The sequence below is a fragment of the Vanacampus margaritifer genome, chromosome 2, assembly GCF_051991255.1.
Source record: "Vanacampus margaritifer isolate UIUO_Vmar chromosome 2, RoL_Vmar_1.0, whole genome shotgun sequence".
NCBI classification, from domain to species: domain Eukaryota; kingdom Metazoa; phylum Chordata; class Actinopteri; order Syngnathiformes; family Syngnathidae; genus Vanacampus; species Vanacampus margaritifer.
In genome coordinates this window covers 42,794,132-42,816,650 of record NC_135433.1, presented here as the reverse complement: position 1 = coordinate 42,816,650, position 22,519 = coordinate 42,794,132, and the positions used below count along the sequence as shown (strand labels likewise).

General features: G+C 39.6%; 2 protein-coding genes across 2 annotated transcripts in view; one reads left to right on the top strand and one right to left on the bottom strand.

The window, feature by feature from the left end:
* The window catches only part of LOC144043204 (beta-1,3-galactosyltransferase 2), a 20,054-nt gene extending 2,378 nt beyond the window's left edge, over positions 1 to 17,676 (top strand). The window contains exon 2 of the mRNA XM_077556513.1: positions 14,172 to 17,676. Within this exon, the coding sequence (XP_077412639.1) occupies positions 14,292 to 15,464 (1,173 nt within the window). The 5' untranslated portion in view covers positions 14,172 to 14,291 and the 3' untranslated portion in view covers positions 15,465 to 17,676. The remainder of the gene's footprint in view (positions 1 to 14,171) is intronic.
* On the bottom strand, positions 5,293 to 22,510 carry cdc73 (cell division cycle 73, Paf1/RNA polymerase II complex component, homolog (S. cerevisiae)). The gene is made up of 17 exons (XM_077556511.1): positions 22,343 to 22,510; positions 21,745 to 21,850; positions 21,502 to 21,571; positions 21,308 to 21,370; positions 20,674 to 20,726; positions 19,924 to 20,012; positions 19,619 to 19,832; positions 19,141 to 19,239; positions 18,760 to 18,838; positions 18,141 to 18,205; positions 10,872 to 10,929; positions 10,170 to 10,205; positions 8,972 to 9,059; positions 7,937 to 8,098; positions 7,740 to 7,840; positions 7,517 to 7,658; positions 5,293 to 5,966 (listed from the first exon to the last, which is right to left on the bottom strand). The coding sequence occupies exons 1-17, from the start codon at positions 22,471 to 22,473 to the stop codon at positions 5,930 to 5,932; spliced, it is 1,593 nt and encodes a 530-aa protein (XP_077412637.1). The 5' UTR covers positions 22,474 to 22,510; the 3' UTR covers positions 5,293 to 5,929.
* Between the last annotated feature and the right edge of the window lie 9 nt (positions 22,511 to 22,519).

Here is a 22,519-nt window from a genome sequence, read left to right as displayed (position 1 = left end):
CAAAAAAAATGTTGAAGACCTCCTCGTAACATTAAATGTTGAAATAATTAACATATCAGTTGTTTTTCAAATTTGGCGGGCAAAAGATGTTGGTAAAAAGCCTTTTTAATTGCGTGATTAATCATAATTAATCAAAATTCAAATGAACAACAAATTAATCGTTTGACAGCTCTGAAATGAATAATTAAATAAATAAAAATTGTCCACAAACCGTTTTTCTCCGGGTCCTCCGGTTTCGTCCCACATTCCAAAGACATGCATGGCAGGTAAATCGAACTCTCCAAATTGTCCATAGGTGTGTTTGTGAGTGTGGATGGTTGTTGGTCTCTGTGTGCCCTGCGATTGGCTGGCAACCAGTTCAGGGTGTACCCCGCCTACTACCCGAAGCCAGATGGGATAGGCTCCCGCGACCCTTATGAGGAGAAGCGGTTAAGAAAATGGATGCATGGACGGATGTCCGCAAACTCTGAACTTGTAATAGAGGAGGATTACTATCTGTTCATTGCCAAACAAGCCGAAAAGGTATCGAACAAGGTCGGATTAATGCATCCGCCAGAAGCAAATAAATGACAATACAAGTCATTTATTACTACATTATTTTTTATTTTTGCGGTTGTAATTGGAAATTGCATTATATTCCTGACTATAAGGAATAATACAAATTATAAATAGAAATAATATACACATACATTATCCTGTACATAATTAATAGTGTTTTTTCCAAATTATGAAATGATAAAAGGAACGCATTAAAATAGCAGACCGAATTTGGGCAAGCTCAGTACAGGCCATGTTTAAATGTTGAAGGGACATTTTAACAATACACCAGCACTTTGAAATTGATCTAAAAATAAATTGAAATTTCCCAATCTTTGATGGCACTTGACAGACATAATAAGAGAGACAATAAGAATAATGATGATGATGAAAATAATAATAATAATACGTAATGGAGATTAGAATTTTTTATTGTACATTTAGAACAGATATAACATTTGTGATTAATCGTAAGTTAACTATTACAATTACAAATTTTAATCACCTGATGCCCCTAATATTAAATATTTTTTTATTTTTTAAATCACGTCAGGCGATTAAATTGTTTTAAATTTTAATTGTTAACTCACGTTTAATCACAAATGTTATATCTGTTCTAAATGTACAATATTTTTTTCCTAGGTTTTCATACTCTTGTTAATAGGGGTGTTAGAAAAAATCAATTCGGCAATATATCGCGATATTACAGCGCGCAATTCTCGAATATTCGATATGCGGCCGAATGGATTTTTAAACATCCATTTTTTTATGGGAATATTCTACAAAACGTCTTACTTAGGGTTAGGATTCACACATTAAGCATGGAAGAATGTGATCTTAATGGAACATTAAGCCATTATATTTGATTTCAGTGCTGTTCAAACATGAAACAGACTGCAACCTGTTTGTTAAATGCAGAGGCTCACTTATAAGCCTGGATTTAGATAAATAAATACATTTTCATACAAATCTTACAGTGTACATGTACAAGTTTACTGATTAGTATTTTCTAAATTTGAGGTAAAAAAAAAATTGCAATAATCGATTTATAGAGTCATATCGGGATTAATCGGTATCGAATCGTGCCCTATGAATCGTGATACGAATCGAATCGCCAGGTACTAGGCAATTCACACCCCTACTTGCTAACAAAAGTGGAGAATTTTTTTTAAACTTCGTTAAAATGAATTTTTGACGTTTATAGCCGTCAATGGCAGTAAATGAATTAATAAGGGGGGAGGGGGGTTTATTTTCTCTAAAAATGCCAAACTGTTTGTGTATTATTAGACTATATTGCAACTGGGTGTTATCCTCAAACTTATTTTCAATTGCATGTGACGCGTTATTCATTTGTTTACACCTAAATAAAAAGTTAGGAGTATTTAATTGCGAGTTATTTTCAAGCACTTGCATTCGAGCCATAAGTTTTAAAATGCTTGAATTTGCAAGAGCGGGATGTAAAATGGCACCGATCGACAAAGATGTTCAATAACAAAATAACAGGTGTTGTAAACTAGAAGGAGCTTCCTGCAGTGTACAAAAAGATGTACAGTACTTCTTCAGAACCCACCTCACTGCCGAGGCTAGTACTTTTGTTATTAATTATTTCCATCACAACATAAATCACATTCCGTCCACCTCATTTAAATTGTTCCGACAAACCAACGTGTGTCGCACAATCAAGGAGGCATCTGTCAAGGAAGGACGCATCTGTACTCGCTCGTGACTTCTTTTGTGATTTTTAACTACATTGTTGCAATACGTCTGGCGGAAAAAGAGCTGGGGGGATAAAATCTTCTCTTGCAAAACTCAAAGAAATGGTCACCGAAATACTTGAAACGAAAAAGAGCACCGAGCCACTTCTGCAGGAAATTCAGCAGTTGAAGAAAGAGACAAAAGAAAAAGATGGACGCATTGTCGCCTTGGAACAAAAAGTGGATGATTTGAAACGGAAATGTGATAGTTGCAGGTATCCAGAAGTGCAGTTGATTCTGACCAAGCTTCAGCAAACAAGACTTTCGATCAGCAAGTGACAACTCAACTCAGAGATTTAGGATTCATTGTGGATCCAGCGCACGTTCAGATGTGCTTTTGGCTTCCAACTGGGGGGGGGGGGGGCACGACCTCCGGCAGTTCTGGTCAGGTTTGTTGACGGCAAGAAAAAGATTGCTCTCTTGAGAGGTAAAGGTAAACATGTCTACGCCAATGAAAATCTCACAAAACAAAACACTGACATTGCCAGAAGGGCGCGACAATTGAGGATTTATCGAGAACACACGGACAAAAAAAGACTGTCGGATCTTCATCCAATCAAAAGAAGACTCATCTACTAAGAAGAAAATACGGATCGTGAAGAGTGGAAGAGTTGGCAGAGTTTGAGAGACAATAACTGCTATCTAGGGGTGTGGCAAAAAAATCGATTCTCATAAGAATCGCCATTGTCATTTAGTACGATTCAAAATCGATTTTATTTAAATTATTTTATACTGTCTTCCCTTTGTTTGTGTGTATTGGGAGCGCTGTTCATGTTGTACCCGATTTGGCCACTTAGGGGCAGTGTGGTTCCACATGGTCTGATACACTGTTAAGTTGTAGCCACATTAGAGAGTAGAAGGAAAAATTCGCAAGTTATTCCAATAATTTTTTGGGAGTGTGGAGCCGTTCTTTTGAGTGATAAAAGTGCCGCAAGTTGCGCGCTAATTAGCATTAGCGAATCAGACTGGAGTAGATCATTACGATTCCTTGCACATCTATAGATTGAAGCAAAAATCATTGTCAATCAAATCATTTTGAATCAAAATTCGCTCTTAACCGAAAATGTATTCTGAATCGAATCGCACACCCAAATATCGGAATCGAATGGTGAGACATTCAAAGATTCCAACCCCTACTGCTATCAGTAACTCACATCATTAAATTGTGGATTATGTCTTACCCAAATGAAATTCTTGTAACATATCACTAATTAACCTAAAACTGGAGCTGTCATGATTTGAATAATGCAAAATATAAAAGGTTGACGCTTGTTTATATACCTGAATTGATAACATGTATTGCTGTTCCTGTTAGAATGTAAACATTGTCTGGCTTTATTTCCGTTTGGACATTTGTTGCAACGTGCAAGGCTGCCGTGATAAGGTTGTATTGTGGCTGCAATGCATCTGCAGTAGATAGTTACAATGGGCCTTTGGTGTTCAAATGGGGGTCACGTGTTCCGGTGGTGACGAAAGCGCCAACAACAGCCGTCTTAGTTAGAACAGCCAAATATACGGAAAAATACAAATAGCCTACTACTTAACGTTTGAGTTAAGATTATGGTAATTGTTATGTTTAGGCTTAGTAAGTTAGTTTCCGGTAGAGCTCCACTCGCTCATGGTCTGCAGGCTAGACCAGGGGGTGGGAACACTCTGTCCTGGAGGGCCGGAATCCTGCTGGTTTTGGATGTTTCCCTTCTCCAACACAGCTGATATATGATTAGCTCATCAGCAAGCTCTGCATAAGCCTGCTAACGATCCTGTTGGAATCAGCTGCATGGCAGCAGGGAAGCCTCCGAAACCTGCAGGACCGAGTTTGCCCACCACTGAGCTAGACCCTTGTCATATGGAGAGTTAAATGAATAATAATAATAAAAAAATTGTTTGGCCAACAATGACATATGGACGCCATCTTGTTACCCTGCTGAAACAAGAGTTGTCCAAACTCTCTCTATATACGGCTAAAGACAGAAGTGAAGTCAGCCTCAGGTTTAAAACGATATTTTTTTTTTTCTCAGGAAAGCTCAGTATTGTTCATTCGATTTGACATCATCATTGCTCTCCTTTTTTTTTTAAAAAAACAAACAAATCAATTAAAAAAATTTTTAATAAATGTTTTTTTTTTTTAAATACATATACATATATATATACATATACACACATATATATATATATTTTTATTTTTTTGTATGTGTGTGTGTGTGTGTGCGTGCGTGCGAGCGTGTGTATTAATCAGTTCACCTAAAGCCCATTAAAAAAAATCCCATACTAATAATATAATATAATAATAAATTGCCAAATGGAGAAACATCAATGTAAGTTATCACGATGTAGTGCAGAGGTGGGACGCAGTCCTGCAGGTTTTGCATGTTGCCCGTCTCCAACACAGCTGATATATGATCAGCTCATCAGCAAGCTCTGCATAAGCCTGATAACGATCTTGTTGATTGGAATCAGCTTGTGTTGGAAGTGAGAAACCTACAAAACCTGCAGGACTCCGGCCCTCGAGGACCGAGATTGCCCACCTCTGATGTAGTGGCTCTCGCTAACAGACAGAATTAAGTAACCGGAATTAGGTTAAAAAATTCCTGAGAAAAAAAGAAGAAAAAAGAAGAAGAAAAAAAAAACAGGTTTAAAACGATATTACTTTGATTCATATCTTTTAAACATTTTATAGAATCAATTTCAACCTATGGTAATGTTGCAAAGCTGTACAGAATGGAGTGATTTTGCAGCACGGTGGTATTATTCCTTCCTAAAAGGAATGGTTCCAAAGTGAACCACCAGGACGTGAGGATCATCAGAACCGAAAAATAGAGCCGACATTCATACCCGTCTTTTCTTTTGTGCAGTTGATCAGTTTTAGAGCTCAAAATGAATCAAGTGAACTTGATGCCGAGACACTTTTTACAGAAACTTGAATTCAAGCTGATGATGGCTTACGAGTCGGCCCTTTTCGATTAAATTCTACGCAGTTCATAAACAAACAGTGGCACAAAGGTAAGTTTCTTATCGGCTTTATTGTCTTTTCAAGTGATGACTTGGGAAACGACATTTCCCCTCGGCCCTATGACGACATCAACAAAAGGAAACTGCAGCTTGGAACGGGGTCATCGTATGGCCGAGGATCTAAAAAAATGATGCGTCAAGCAGCCGACAAGAGCCTCCCCGAAAGTATTAAATCCGTTCTGTCTCTGCTCCAAAGCGCTTCCGCTCCGTAGGCTTTTTAGCATGTATGTACACCAGACCCCAAAACAAAAGGCGCAAACGCGGCGGCAATTGTGATTTTGCCAAATGGTCGAGTCACACAATTCCTCTTCACTGAGACCAGACTCGGTGGTTTGTTTTCATGATTGATTCCACGGTGTCATCTTTTAGATAGAAAAGCAATTTGTATGTTTGCCTACATTGGAACATTAAAAAAAACAACCCCAACACCTCCCCTTTTCAAAATCTCCTCTTTGTGAAGATTTGCATTACAAGATGCCAGGCGATCCCTTGTGGGGGGCTCCATTTTTTCCTCTCCTAGGAGTACCGCGGTGGAATACGGGATGGTGGAGAGGAGTCGAGTGGGAGTTGAGTAACAGGAGCGGAGGCTTGATTGGGATTTCCTGGTTTTGGGCCGGTGCGATCAGAGTTTAGAACCTGAGGTGGGATTTGTGTTTCACCATGTACCTGCAGGACAAAGAGACAAGAGAAGAAACGCTTGTGAGTTGGTGTCTCGAAATTCCTCTTGGAGTAGATAGGAGGGCCCCAAAATAAGAGATTGCACTCTTGGGACCATTCCGGGGATCTCAAACTTTTGGCGTCCAGGGAGAACATTTTTCAAGGGCAGGGTCAGAGGAGCAAATTACCAAATAACAGATAAACAATTAGCTTGAGATAACCTGGGCATAGATTTGTCAAGTTAGACGGTAAGTAAAGTGTTTACAATGCCCCCGCTGCAAAAAAAATCAAAAAATCAGAGAGGAAGCGCTGTGGACTACAATAGGATTAGAAGCTCGCAGAGTTGAGTAAACTTGCCGCCTCTTTGAAATTAACTACCTCCATTTCCCCCCTCTTTCTCCTCAATCAGAGAGCGAACGGAGGAATGTAAGATAAAAAGAGAGTTACGGTTACACAGATGTCTTCTGATTCATGTAAATTGTCCTTAAAAAGGAAAAACAAAAGAACGCCATGTTGCCAGTATGTAGCATTTAGCCTCAAGGACAACATGAGTTGCTGACAGGTCCCTTCTAAAAATTAAGAGAAGAATGTTAACATTTATTTATTTATTAAAATGTAATGTGGTACACATTTCTCATTGTACCAACCAAATATTCAATATGTTGTTAAAAAAATAAAACTGAATGTGTGCAATGGAAAAACAATGCTGTTTTTATTTACCCAAGTATAAAAAGTTTTGATTTTAAAACTGTTATTTTAATACCATGATTTTTTCTCACTGTTAACATACTGTCAGAATCTAATATCGGCCCCGTGCCCAATACCACAAACATTCATACGAAGCTAAGAAATTGCCTATTTGCGGGGGGGAAAAAAGCCAGGATGTTGCAATGAATAATTTTTAAATGAGCCGTCTTTGAATCGTATTGCACCCCATGTATCGAGACGCGCGAAAAGGGCCTTTATTCATCTAATAATTGTCAGTTTGTTGCAAAAACAATTTTATTCATGCAGAATGTAAAGATGTGAAGTGTCAACATATTACATTAGCGCTTTTAACTCATTCACTCCCAGCCATTTACACTGAAGCAACCCCCGTCGCTCACGGCTGTTTTACTGGATTTTGACAGATTTTGCCTGTTTGAAGCCTGTTGAAAACACTGGGGAAAAAGCTTGTTGCTGGCTGATCTCTTATACTCTGCTGCCACCTGCAGGCCATTTTTTTAAATAACTACCATTTTTTTAAGCGACCTTTTCATGTCAGAAGCTGTATTAAAACCTTCTGTATGCTCTAGCAAAAAAAAAAATAAGGTAAAGATAAGTTGATTTGTTTTTTGCAACATCAGTCTCCACATGCAAGTATGCACTTTTTTTTTTAAAGAACACACCAGGACAATTTTTCTCAAATTATTACATGGATCCCCGAGCTGCGGCTTACGAACCCCAGTTTGAGAACCTGTGCATTTAAATGGTTAAACGGCTCGTTGACCGGTCAGCAGATAAGTACGATAACCCTCCTTTGTTTCCAAAAAAGAAGCCATTTGACAAAAGCTTGACACCTGTCCAGGGTTTCCCAAAAGCGCAGGAAGACGGGCCGGTCCAGATGGCGCCGGTGGCGGCTCAGCTCCAGCACCGTCACGTCCCACTTCTGCACGTTGGGGTCCGTCTTGGCCTCATCATACTTCAGATGAAAGGCTCGAACTGATGGCGGCACGTTGAAATGGGAGTTTGAGGACGGGCAGCTTGTGCAGTTGCAGATAAATGAGACAGTGAAGCACTTACTCTTGGCGAAGATGTCGACAGGAGAGCCATCAGGCAGTAGCCAGGGCCAGCCCTTGAACTGCCAGGCAGGACCCTGCACAAACACGGCCACTACTCGGTCCCTGCAGCGAAGAGAGAGAGAGAGAGAGAGAGAAAAAAAAAGAGTTTACACAAGCTGGTCGGCAAAACATGGCATGAAATGCGTAAGAACATCGTACCAGTCTTGCGGTGCGAGTTTGAGAGGCTGGTCGATGACTCTGTAGGGGACGGTGACGGAGAGCGTGTTGCCACCTGGTTGGATTTGGTCTTTGCGTCTTTGAAGAAGAACCTCATTGTCCCGCTGGATGCCTTGCTTCTTCTTCTCGTCAGATGTGACAAACCTGGCGGGAGGAAAATATTTTTTTCTTCTTCATGTAACCTTTATTTAAGCAGGTCGGTCCCATTGAGATTAAAAACCTCTTTTTCAAGAGAGACCTGGCCAAGACAGGCGGCAGCAAAAGAACAGAAAAATTACAGACATACAGTAGTGGGACAATTTTTTTTTTAAAAAGTACAAAGTACAACATTTTGGATTAAATGATCAATAAAATTGCCAAGCTAAAAACATCGACACTGTAGGGAAGCTGTCTTTCAATTTAGATTTAAAAACATTTAAGGACTAGTTGTTTGAGCTTTAAGTCATTCTGCAGAAGATACCAGGCTGATGGTACCCAAAAGTTTATTTTATTTTTTGTATTAAAACCTTCTGTACGCTCTAGCAAAAAAAAAAAATTATAAATACGTTTTTGGGAGAGAAGGATAAAATATAAAAAAGGTTATTTATACACTTTGTTTGAATGAGTTAATTGCCCCAAAGATAAGTTGATTTGTTTTTTGCAACATCAGTCTCCACATGCAAGTATGCATTTGTTTTTTTTTAAGAACAGTTATTTTTTTTTACCAATTTCTGTCCGTACGTTTGGGACAGAGAGCAGAAAGAGGTCCTGCGAACGCAATGAATAATGTCCGCTGCTTTTCTGCCTGGTAACAACACAAAGATAAAGGGGAGCAGCCCAAGAATTGCCTTATAAATAAAGGTGTGCCAGTGAGTTAGTCTGCGGGTCGACAATGAAGGCCATCCGACCCGAGACTATAACTCAGAGTGGGGGAGTCGGAGCTTTACAATTGGTAATAAAGATCCAACTGATTCCCCATCCGCCTCGTTTTGGCTCAAATGAGACCTCTTGGAAAACTAATGCGAGTGTGAAACGTACTTGAGATCTTGCATGAGATCCTTGGCGTTCAGCATCGTGATGAGTGAAGTGGTGGCGGCCGGGATGATGATGATGGGTGTGCGCGAACCTGTGGGAAGAATAAGATTGTTATGTCATCCTAATAGAACAAATATTTCACTCAAGCTTGAACTTTCTACCCATAAAATGATTTATGTGAACAAAAATTGATCATTCGAAAACTCGTGGAGAGTTTAATTGCATAGATGACAAAGTTAAAAAATATAAACTGTGTGCTTTGAAAATTATTTGTTATCAATATTGCTTATTAGAATTTTTCTTCTTAGCAATTTAATAAAAAAAATACACTATAGTCATCCCTCGGACCATCACCATAGCCTATCAATTTTTGTGGTCTCACGGTCTTGCAGTTTTTCTTTTTAATTTTTTTCCCCGTCATGTTCAAAATAAACTCAAATCCCCGCTCCAGGCTCTGTTTTAGGAAATTATTGGATTGAGGAAATTAGAACAGATATCCAGTCCTTGTAACTATGCCACAAAGTATGATCTTAAACAGTTTATTTTCTAGTGGCCTAGTGGTAGAGTGTCCGCCCTGAGACTAGGAGGTTGTGGGTTCAATTTCAATCTGGGTCATACCAAAGACTATAAAAATGGCACCTATTTGCCTCCCTGCTTGACACTCAGCATTAAGTGTTGCAATTGGGGGGTTAGATCACCAAATGATTGCCGAGCGCGGGCCCTGCTGCTGCTCACCACTCCCTCAGGGGATGGGTCAAATGCGGAGAACGAATTTCGCCCCACTTAGGTGGGCGTGACAATCAGTGGTACTTTAACTTTAAACTGATTTTTACAACATTCCCTTTAAGAATATTGACTGACAGATAAGATTATTTGTTTAAAAACAACAACAAATGCACAGGAAGTGCACGTGTACGTGCATATGTGGCAAAGGTTTATGATCATTTCAACTTAACAACTGAGGCTAGGCTTGGCTCCTCCCAGTTACAACATTTGCCAATATACAGTCAATACAATACTGCTACAAATAAAGAAATGTATCACTTCAATTAACATGATTGAAACAGATTACTGGACTATTTTCCTATACAAACAGAGCTTGGCGGGATAGATTCCACAGAAAAAAGACAAATGGGTGAATTTGTACCACAAATAGACGCTAAATTGCTGTAATGCATTGAGAATGTTATTTTTGAATTACCTTTTTTCTGATTCGGCGGTGGTCTGGCTTGTGAAACTAGAAGACACACAAAAACACATGCATTTATGAGTATTTAGCATTGCCTCAATCAAACCAACAAAACCTGAGAAAGTGTGGAAGGGATTTGGTTTCATCAAGAGGATACATATTCCGTACTCACCCCTAACGCAAGGAATCGGTCGATATCAGAATATTGTACTGCTTTTTACCAATTTCCAAATTCTTTTATTGTCAATTTTGAAATGTTTATCAGATTTTCCCTGGTTCCATGTTGCTTACGGCAGCTTTACAGATGTCATGTCTGCAGCGCATTACCTTACTTTATCTTTAGTAGGACACATTCATAGTAAAAGGTAATTACAATCACCTTGTGGCGAGTGAGGTTTAATCCGCACATCTTCATAAAAAAGGTTTTAATTATATATTGTACCAAGTATCAAAAGTATCCATAGTTTTTTATTTTTTGATCACTAAAAAGAACTGTTATATTGACAAACACCGAGCCTCCTCAACACAATAACTTCTACATGGGAACCTATTTAATTAATGCTGAAAGTCTACACTTAACATCATATATTGATTTTTTTTTCCCTCTTGAAGGAGAAAAATTTCCACTGCGGTGATGAGAGAATTGAAAGTTGAAAAACAGCAGACACGCATCATCATAAGCAACGAGCTGTTGTTGCACATTGTTGAACTCACCTGGGCGTGGTACAGGCTGTAGTGCAGGGGTCTGGGCCTTCCGAGCAGATGCCCCTTCCTGAAAAACAATCCCAAAATCTCCTTTTGGTCATTGCCATTAAATGTGATAGTAGGCTTCAAAGATTAGGCCCTGGAAATTTAAAGGGGAAGTGAACTTAAAAAATGTCTTAACAATGTTTGTTATATGTGACCTCACTAGTCTAAACATGACATTCTGATGTGTGGAATATGAATTATGAAGCAAAATCCAGCCGTTTTTATCCATCTCAGGGGGCAGCCATTTTGCCACTTGCTGTCGACTGAAGATGACATCACAGTTGCTCAGGGCTCGGCTACGGCCAATCACAGCTCACCTGTTTTCTGAAGCCGAGCTGTGATTGGTTGTTACCTGAAACCTGAGCAACTGATGTTATATTCACTTGATAGCAAATGGCCGCCTTAACTCCTATTCTACTAACAATATTAACCAGAATACCGTATTTAGACTAGTGGGGCTGCATAGAACACATTGTTGTCAATAATTTTGTTTTTTTTTGGGGTTGACTTACTCTTTAAAGGGACAGTGAGATACTTTTAGTTGATGTTGATTATGGTTAACTTCCACATTTCTTGACCGATTCCAGTGGTTTAAATTTTAAACTGTTCAGCTCATTTACAAGAGTCAGCAGTCCCATTCAAAATTTCCGCGGGAATTTTTCTAGTTATGGGACTGCTGAGCGTAGCAAGCAGCAGCGAAGCGATCCAGACTGGGGACTGCTTCTACTGTGGTCAACTACGTCACCAAGTATCTTTGCGCTCGATCAGACCTCCGTGTTGAGCTGGTCCTGCTTCGGTTCTGAGAGGGCAACGACCGGTGGAGAACCAGTCAGCCAGTTCCAGCACCGACCACCAGTGTGAGTAGCTGAGTACTATGAGGACCGTACAGAACTTTTCAATCTGGTTACGGACGCTAATGCAAAAAGACTTGAACTGGCTGGGGAAGTATGGGGTTTTGGGCAGGTCATTAAGATAAATGCCCTAATTGATTCCGGGTCCGATGACTGTTTTATTGAGCCAGGAGTTTTAAGGGTCCTTAACTGTCCTACTCTCCGACTTCGAAAACCTAGACAAGTGTTAGATCTCGACGAATGCCTTCTGGCTGTCGCTTCTTGATCATGCCATTACAATGTGCCCCTGTTGTGTTAGGCCTTCTGTGGTTAAAAAGATGCATAATCTTGACATTAATTGTGACATTCCTGTCATAGAGAATTGGAGTGTTTTATGCCATTTCAACTGCCTGAAGTCCGCTGAGGACATCAGTCAACCATTAGACAAACCTAGTCTCGAGGTCATAGAGTTGAATAACGTTCTTTCCGCGTGTCATGACTTGAAAAAGGTATTCAGCAAAGATCGAGCCCAATCCTTGCCTCCACATCGTCCATATGTCGCGATAAATCTTGTCCCGAATGCCACATTACCAAATTCCAAACTGTACCAGGTGTCCCAACCCGAATAGGAAGCGTTAAACGAGTACATAACTAAGTCACTTGCTGCCGGTTTGATGCGCCCTTTGTCTTCACCGGTGGGTGCCGGGTTCTTCCTTATTAATAAGCATAAAACCTTACGTCCGTGTGTAGATTACCAGGGCCTTAACGACATTACGGTCAAAGATAAATACCCACTACCGCTATTGGATTCAGCATTCGCTCTCTTACAGACAGCAACAGTGTTCACCAAATTAGATCTTCAGAGTGCATACCATTTGGTGAGGATCAAAGAGGAGGATGAGTGGAAGACAGCATTTAAGTTGAAAAAGTACAGTAATTTCTGGACTACTTTTTTCACTTGTACTCGACCCTGCGGCTAATACAAAGGTGCGGTTTATCCATCAGATTACAAGGTGGCACACTATAAAGGAAGCGCAAGAGCATCAGGCAGAGCAAAACAAACCAAGTGAGCCCAAATACAGTAGAAGACAGAACAAGAGCGAGACAATTTGCAATGAATTATGGAAAAGAAAGTAGCAGTAATATTAAAACACCTGCGGCTTACAGTTGGGTGTGGCTATGTATATGTAAAACAAACTTGAGTATTCCCCAAATTTAGCTAGGGCGGTTTATTGCTTAGTTTGTGGATCTGTCTCTCTCTCTCTCTCTATTTTATTTTTTTAAGTTATTAATGTTGAGAATAGAGTAGAATCATCTTTTTTGTCATGTACAAACCAGGGCTGTAGTCAAATCCACCATTAGAGGCAAAGTCAAGTTCGAGTCAAAGTCCTGAGTCCAAGTTAAGTTATTAATGTTGAGAATAGAGTAGAATCATCTTTTTTTGTCATGTACAAACCTGGGCTGTAGTCAAATCCACCATTAGAGTAGAATCATCTTTTTTGTCATGTACAAACCAGGGCTGTAGTCAAATCCACCATTAGAGGCAAAGTCAAGTTCGAGTCAAAGACCTGAGTCCAAGTTAAGTTATTAATGTTGAGAATAGAATAGAATCATCTTTTTTTGTCATGTACAAACCTGGGCTGTAGTCAAATCCACCATTAGAGGCAAAGTCAATGTTCGAGTCAAAGGTCTGAGTCCAAGTTTAGTCAGAGTCAACAAAGTCCGAGTTTGAGTCCATGTACAGATGAGATGAAGAGTAAACCTTTAGACAGAAAAATACTATTTTCACGACCTTAAAATTACACAAATTTGCCTCTTAAAGAATAGCGCTGGGTGACGGCTTCTTTTTGTGGTGCCTCTGCAAGTGTCAAACAAAGTTTAACGTGATGCCGTCCATTTGTGTCTGAAATTGTCATCTTGAAAATAATCTGCAGGTTGCTACATGTTTGTTTGTTTTTTGAAAATGTGGCAAACACCGGTTCTTCATGGTTGGTAAAAGCAAATGTTATAACCCTGCTTTTGGCTGACATGACTGTAAGAAAATCTTAGACTGCGTGGTGTCCGCAGTCAGGTTAACCATTCAGATGGCTTGCTGCCTGATAGCCATGGTTACCGGGTGGCCAATGTCAATACTGGTCTATTTTTATCATCTGATAAACTGTATTTCAAGTTTGTTTTTGAAGGAGGACCTTCATTTTCAGGAATAAAAACATTGCTGGACTTAGTCGAGTTGATAAGAATATTTGGCGAGTTTAATGGCAGAGTCCGAAACAAGTCCGAGCCGAATGCCAAGTCGAGTCCGGACTAGAGTACAACAAACATACATGAAATTTGACCTCATCATTTAAGACATTGCAGCTAACATACACACACGGTTAGTGGCAAAAGTAAGCAAAAGGTTTCAATATGTTCCATTCTCTTCCTTGTCTCCCAGGTTCCTACCAGATTTGCTACAAGACAGCCCACACTCAAACCTGCAACTCCAAAGTCAAATGACAATTCCTTGACTATCTCAGTACACAAGATAACTTTCAATAGTGATAAAGCCACAGCCATGCAGTTGAGAAGACGCCACTGTTGTACACAAATTGCCGACCTCATCTTTTTTCTCTCACTGCTGGCTCTGCTGATCTTTCTGCTTCATCACATTTGGCCAAATATCATCACAGGCAATCCAGGGCTGTCCCAGGATGGAGGACTTCATCCAGACAAATCACTCGTGAATACAAGCATTTCCATCTGGACAATGTTCAAAGGTGAAGAAAACATCACCTCCGATGGGACGCAAAACCTCGCCACTATTAAGAGTGACACCGTTTTGGAAAAATCGAAGCAAGCCACGAGTATGCAAAGTGAGGAGGGAGACTTCAATGGCAGTAAAATCAAAGGCCTTTTCCCTTACATCATCAACGAACCGGACAAATGTAGTGAGAGTCTGGCAGCACCATTTTTGGTGTTTATAATAACCACAGTGGCTGTGCAGGAGGAAGCAAGGGACGCAATACGCCAGACCTGGGGGAATGAGAATTTGGTCCATGGTGTGGTGCTCGTCCGCCTCTTTCTGCTGGGAAAACATGAGGGGGAGGTGGGAATTCAGCAGCAAATGATGCTCCAGGAAGAAAGCCAAAAACATCATGACATAATCCAGCAGGACTTCTTGGATTCCTACAACAACCTGACCCTAAAAACCTTGATGGGACTGCACTGGGTGGCACGATACTGCTCACGGGCCAGCTACGTCATGAAGACGGACAGTGACATGTTTGTCAACACAGAGAATCTCATCCTGAAGCTGCTTAGACCAGAGATGAAGCCCAAGACGAACTACTTTACCGGAATAGTCGTTCATGGTGATAAACCCATCCGGGACAAAATGAGCAAGTGGTATGTTTCCAAGGAGGAGTACCCAGAAATGAAGTATCCCACCTTCTGCTCTGGGACCGGCTATGTGCTCTCTGGAGAGTTGGCTCTCAAAATTTTCACGACATCTCTGAGTATGCGCCGGGTGCACCTGGAGGATGTGCATGTGGCTCTGTGCGTGGCCAAGCTTGGGTTGAAGCCCGTCGATTTACCCAATGGTGCTCTGTTCAACCACTGGCGGGTGCCCTTCAAAGGATGCAAGTACAACGATCTGATAACGTCCCATGGCTTTCAGGCCAAGGAAATAATTCAATACTGGAAACTCATGCAGAGCAACAAGACAAACTGTACAGCAATGACTTTTTAAGATATTAACACAAAATCATAACTTTTACTTTTGTATCATTTGGCTGATCAAAATTGTTTTAAGTAATGAATAGACATGTCCAAGTTATTATTTCTAGGTTGGCAAGAGGAATTTGATTGCATTAACATATACTGCAACATGAAAAAACCTGTAGGCACACATTTAGGGATGCTCCGATTCGATAAGAGGATTGGGTATCGGCCTAAAAATGGATCTGGTATCTGTCAAAATGGTCCCAATCCACACCCCGATACACAGAGGCTTATCTCCGGGGGCGCGTGCACGTTCATGTCTCCAATGACGAGATGAAAAGGGGAATGGTGAGGTAAATATTGCCCCTTTGCTACGTTGGCGCAGTCAATGTCTGTCAAAATTGCACTGGGGGAACATCGGAAGCAATTTGGCAGGAAGGTGGGCCCCCGTGTCGCCAGCTAGCGGAAAGAGCGGGTACTGGTTGGTCTCACCGCTGGTCAAGCGGTGACCTCCGCTCTTTTTCTCGCAAAGGTCCACCGGCGCCCGATCGGGGCCCGCCTCGCTGCCGGCAGGCTCCGTTGAAGGACGGCCGTGTGGGAAGCGGCAACAGAGTTTGCCGAGGCGGGCCAGACAAAGAATAATGTACTGTAATTAATTATGCCTGTTGCAATGGCATTTTGTACATAAAGGTGGCATTTGGTGATCATCTATTTTCTTAAACTATGAAGAGCAAAAAAGCACGTAGCCTATGAATATTTCCTTAAGAAGCAGAAGCAAGTGGCGCACGAGCCTTGGCCACATCAAACTCATTTTGTAAACAGAAGCGCTTGGAATTAAGCGTGCCTTGGCCACATTATGCACATTTGAAACATTAACACTGCTTGAGTGTAAGAAAATGAAAGTGTACCGTCACATAAGTAATGATTACATTCATTCAATAGACGTATTTAAAAAAATATTGAATGAAAATCATACTCCAATAAATGTTAAAAAAATATTTCGAAGACATTAAAGAACATCTAAAAGTATTTGAGTTTTTTTTGTGAAAATATATTGAATATTATTGGGGGGACTAGTGCAAAGACAGTATGGATCGGATCGGTATCGGCAGATACTGAACCCAAGGTATCGGTATCGAATCGGTAATGAAAAAAGTGGATCGGAGCATCCCTACACACATTCACACGCAAGTTGTTTGTAGATAAGTCAAATTGCAAAGAGGGGGCAGGAAAAGATAAGCATTTGCGCCTTTGCGGATTTAATTATTTGTACTTTTTTTTTTTTAGACGAACTAAGTCATATCCTTCTGTAGTCTACTTTTTGACGGTTCGAAAATAAGAAAAATCAACCCATGATAAGGATGACAGAAAATCATACATTTGTACATTAAATCAGACAAAACGAATGTGAAGTCCTTGATTAGAAATCAGTTGTCATTTTTAAAGAAACATTTACTGTGATGCAAAAGATCCAAGAAAGCTTCAAGAAGTTGTAGGCAATGTCAGACGGAACGGTTTCTCCCTTAAATCAATCCAATTAAATACTACATCAGCCATTATTGTAGAAAGGTGACAATATTTGCAATAGCTGCATGTTCAAACGGGGGCTCAGTAGTTGATGTAAAAAATAAATTCTTAGTTCTAGTTTTGTAACATTGATATTCAGTTGGTGATCATCCAGTTACAGTGTGATAATGATGATGAATGATGTTTTAGCTCAGACGGGATTAAAGTGAAGTTCCTTTCTAGGATTCCTGCAGATTGGCCCTTTCCATAGTATAGTAATGCAACTTCAGTTTTGATGGAATATTGTCATGTTTGCTGAACAGGATCAGCAGTATTACAAATGATTAAAAGTATTCATTAGCTACATTTTTATAAATGTAATGGCCAAACTTAATTGTATTTTTTTTTTTATATCCATTTTGAAAGATTTGTTTCCAAATGTCAAACTTTATTAAATTCAGTGCTTAATTTTTAACTGGAACTATTATGCAAGTTAACCTGTATCACAACTAGGGCTGGGCGATACGGCCAAAAAATGAATTCAGAACAATTGTGATTTTAATCCAGTAAACCCAACAAACATTTAAAGGTTTCATCTATTAAAAAATAATGTGTATTTATTCTAAATCGTTTTTTTTAACATTAACTTAACATCCATAGTTTGTACTTAAATTCCACAGTTAAGTAGTTGGTAGCTATTGTAAACATGTCTTGTAAACCACCATCCAGCATTCTGCTGCTTGTGCAAAATTACAACTCACAAAAACATTTTTATGGAAAAGCATAAGAACAACAGCTTTTAATAATCCAGAAGACAAAACTCGATTTCATGATTTAGCACATTTTCAACGATTCGATTTTTTTAAATGACAATGTATAGAATGAATTAGATTTATTGCCCAGCCTTAATCACAACCACTCAAACATTTAGCTTTTCTGGCCTCGATTTATTGAGGTTTGCACATGAAAAAACAGGCGCAAACTTGATTGCACACACAAACAGATGTGACTAGCTGCAGCTAAGCAGGCAGGCTACATGGAATTGGCCTGAATTTAACCAGCTAGAAGTTTGTCAAATATGTTCACATGATGCAACCTTAGCCATTATAGTAAGTGTGTTAAAACAACTAACAGTTTCAACAGTTTTGGTATTCTGTAGAAGTTGCATGAAGTTACATTTGAAGATGTTTGTTCTTACCGTCACTGATTTCAGAGTCATTCCATGGTAGGTTCCCATGGTATCGATCTTGAAACCCTCAGTTTCTACATCAAACAAATACAAACAACATCATTGGTCGGCACCATTTCTTACACACCTTAATAAAGTATTTCAGTCTTAGAAAAAAAAAATCTGAGCCATAGCCAGATCTCATATTTTTAAAACACTTTTAACAATTATATAAATATTATAAAACCTCCGTTTAAATTGTTGAATTGAGAAATGGAACAGAAAAATGCCACAACATAATTACAAATGCATATAAAAACAAATGTCGCCGATTAAACCTTGAAAAGTACTTTTAAGGCAGGGAATGTGATGATTAAAGCACAGTTACATTCGATGACTGGAGTTACCATATTATGAACACTTGTACTTTTAATGATCAGATTAGTTCAATAACAAGTGAGGGTCAAAAATATTACGCACAGACGTCAGAATGAGATTTACATTTTGACACCATTGCAAACTCCAGTTACAATAATGAACATACTGGATAAAGAACATTGTGAGCAGAAGATTTGATTGATTAATGCACGAACTATTAAAAACAAGTTTAGGATTCAAATGAGTGAAATGCGCGCAAGTCCAAACTCACCCTCTTTTCCTTTGAATCTCTCCTGATCGTATCTGTTGTAGGCTGCTGGCACAGGCTGCTTGTTCCGTAGCGAAGGGTCCTGGAAAATATCGGCGGTCATTAGCTATAGTGACATAATATTAAAGAGGACATATGGAAAATGACTTTTTTAGATAGTACAGTCGCGGACCAGTGTGATATTACACAAACAAGTACACATTTTGAGCTGCTCATTTCCAAAAATGTATTTGCATGTAAACCATGAATCTTTTGGCCTGATTGTGAAGTCTAAATTCAGGTTCATTTAAATGATACCGTCTCCACAAAGAGTCTCTCTGCCCATGACTTGGCAGGTAGGCTGGCTGAAGAGCGGCAATTTAAGTACAGAATGACAAGAAGTACCACTTGAGTTGTGTTCTGTGTTGGTCTTTGCTCTGGGGCTCGCCCTTCTTCTCTGGCTTTCACCGACTGAAGAATGGCAAAGATGTTCTTGGAGAAGTTCTAAAAAGAGGAGTTGCGGCATGTTCATATTTTGGACAAACACAGAGGCTTATTATTTGGTCAATCACAAAAGGGAAACGGATACATATAGCATAATGATTAATGATTAGGATTAATTCCTAAACTATTGGCAAAATTCTGGAGACATGCATAATACAAAAATGTTATATTTTTTCCATATAGTTTTGTGGATTTTCAAAAGTAGTGTGCAATGTCTTAAAGCAACACCAATGATAAAGTAAATGAATTTGTGTCAGTTGGCCAGATATTTTGTCTGATTATACGTCATGCATAAAATTAAATGGGATGTAGAGGAACGATTACTTGGAAAGAAATCTCAAATAGATTTGGTACAATTATCTTGAGCATGAACTTCAACCTTTCCGGTGCTCTGGAGAATGGTCGTCCTTGTCCTCCACACCCGCTCTCTGCTGACAATGTCCCTAGTAACATCCACTTCAGCATCCACAAAGCTTCTCTGTTTCACAGTTATGTCATCATCCAGATCCGTTTTGATGGTGGACCGCTTTTTGGCCATAATCTTGGCTTTAATGGCTGCAATCTTTTCCACCGACATGGCCTCAGACAGTGATCTGCAAGAGCAGGAAGCATCGTTTTTGAGGATCTGTAGTTGTTTATTATGCAGTGTTTAGCCCAAAGGTAGTACATATGGCTACACAGTACCTGATCTGGTCGGTCTGTACAATACCCTCTTTGTGTCCCTCCAAACGAGCGGCCAAGCGCTCCTTGTCCAGACGCACCCGCTCCTCATCCTGAAGGTGAAAGCAAGAAAACACATAGAAGACAAAAATAAAACAGTGCTGTGCCATACGACAAGAATTCTCCAAGTGAGCATTACATTATACTTTTTTGTTCAATGACAACCGACAATTATTAGAAAGAAATCAATGATGTGGAATATATGGCATTTCATTTGCATTATGAAGCCCATGGAAATGTAGGAGGTAAATAGTCATGGTTTCCTTTACTTGTTTTGGGCAAGTGCATAAAACATCCCTCTTTCATTCTCATGTAAGGAGGATGCATTTTTGCAGCAGGGCTTTGTACTCAACAAAAAAATAAAATAATACCGGTACAATTAATTGAAGTCTCTGTGTCAGTGGTCAGTGAGGCAGGTACTGACAGAAGGTAACACACGTTTATGTCTCCTATCCGAGCATTGAGAAATTGACTTTAACAGGCAAGATTGCACGTGCAATAAATACCAAGAATGATATCACAATTCGAATGATCTGACTGAGATGAGTCGTGTTGCTGCATGAATGCACATACAGACACATCGATGTCCAGATTTGCTGGCTGCTTTTTCCAAGGCACTGGATGATAAACACTGGCTCTACTTTTGTGTGACTGATGTGACAGTTATGTGAAACACTGTGTGAAAGGGGCTTCAAACTAGTGACGAATATTCACCTCAATTCTGGGTTTTTTGGCTTCTGAAGATACCTCATCGGCAGCTCTTTTCACTAAGAAACATCAAAACAATGTCAATTTGGTACTTTGCATTTAATTTTGTAAAAACTGTGACTTGAAAGGACACAGTGAACAACATGCAATAAGGTTATTGCTTTCAACAATCAAGCACTGTGAGGCAACATGAATATATCTAAACATTCCAATTAGTGGTTCCACCATTCACAAATTTGCAGTTTTTTGTAGCATTGCAAAAAATAGCCTGAAAAACATTTTGATTTATTTGTGACATATTACATGTATTACTATGCACAAATGTTCTTCTAACAAACAAATGCAGCAAAAGCCTGGCGGCTTGCCAGGCCTATAAAGCAATGTGGGGAAACCATGGTAATGCAAATGCTTAGCTTTAAGGCGTTTATTTTTAAGGCTACAGCAATGTGCAAACACGTGTTAAGAGTTTGAAATAAATTTAGTATACAATTTATAAACTTTTTTTTTTTTAGAGTTCTTTATTTGCATTTTTTTCTTTTTCTTCGCTATTTGCGGTAGGGCTTGACCCCTATTACTAATGTATTTTATATAAAATTGCCACTGACTGCAAATGCATGCACTAAAACTGAAGCAAAGTTACCTTGTGTTGGTCTTTGCAGGCCAATTTCTATGGGCGCACTTCTGTCAATGCTAGTCGATGTCGCTGTGAACAAACAAAATTGAAAAGACTCGATCAAACTTTCTGCCAAGAGAATACATTAATGTGTGTTGATCTTAGTGATGATATAATCAAGTGAAACAAGTTCTCCATGTCATTTCCCAGGTGCTACTTACAACTTTCGCCATTAAGGTAAGAAAGCAAGCCCTTTCGATCAGGCCTTCGAACAACAGGGATGTTCTCTGTCTAGGAGAGATAGAGGGGGGGGGGTGGACATTAACAATCAATAGTGATGAGCAACTACAGATGAATCCAAAGAAAAACATAAGATAATACATAAATGGATCATTACTTCCCCATTAACATAACACGTAAACATTGACAAAACGCAGAAACCCTCAGTGTTCTAAAATACTTACTGCCGCTCTTCGCACGTAGGACGGATGTGGTAGGTGTACATTGTTGAGCAAAAACAAAATAGAGTCCAATGTATAGTATTCTTTGGGTTGGCCCTCTTTACCAGTTCTGGAGGGATAAAACACAGACGTGGTTCAGCAAATACGCCAAGCTACACCGTTGCAACTTTAAAATCGTACACAGCACGGACAAACGACTTTTGCAAAAATCAACTAATCACTGGCCAGGTAAGCTACCATACATAAACATAAAGCTTTTTCCAATTACAAAGATGATTACCTAGAATCCATACACGTCCCTACAGAAACACAAATAACTGCCACTGTACTTAACAACACGCCGTCATTTTTAAGTTTGGTGTTGCTTACACACCATTATAAGCATGCGCACTATAAATACACGCATAATGTCCATTACAAGTGCCCATGGGGTCGCGGAGACATACAAAGCAAAGCGATGAATTTACCACAAATTGTATAAAGTATGAGAGTTTAAGAGTTATGTTAGCATCCTGTAGCTACCAAGCTATGCCTTACTCTAGCACAAGCTGCAGGCCTGCAAGATACATTAGCAAATACTGTAAAACAAACGCTGACGTACCCCCAGATGATATAGTTCGTCTTAACATTTTTCGGCCAGGAGAACTCTCCAAATATAACTTCATCTCCCTTTGCTACGATCTCCTTTTTCTGGATATTATACTGACGAAGAACACTCAACACATCCGCCATCTTCACTTCTCTCTGTGTAGAAGTGTGTTTGGAAGGCCCCCAGTTA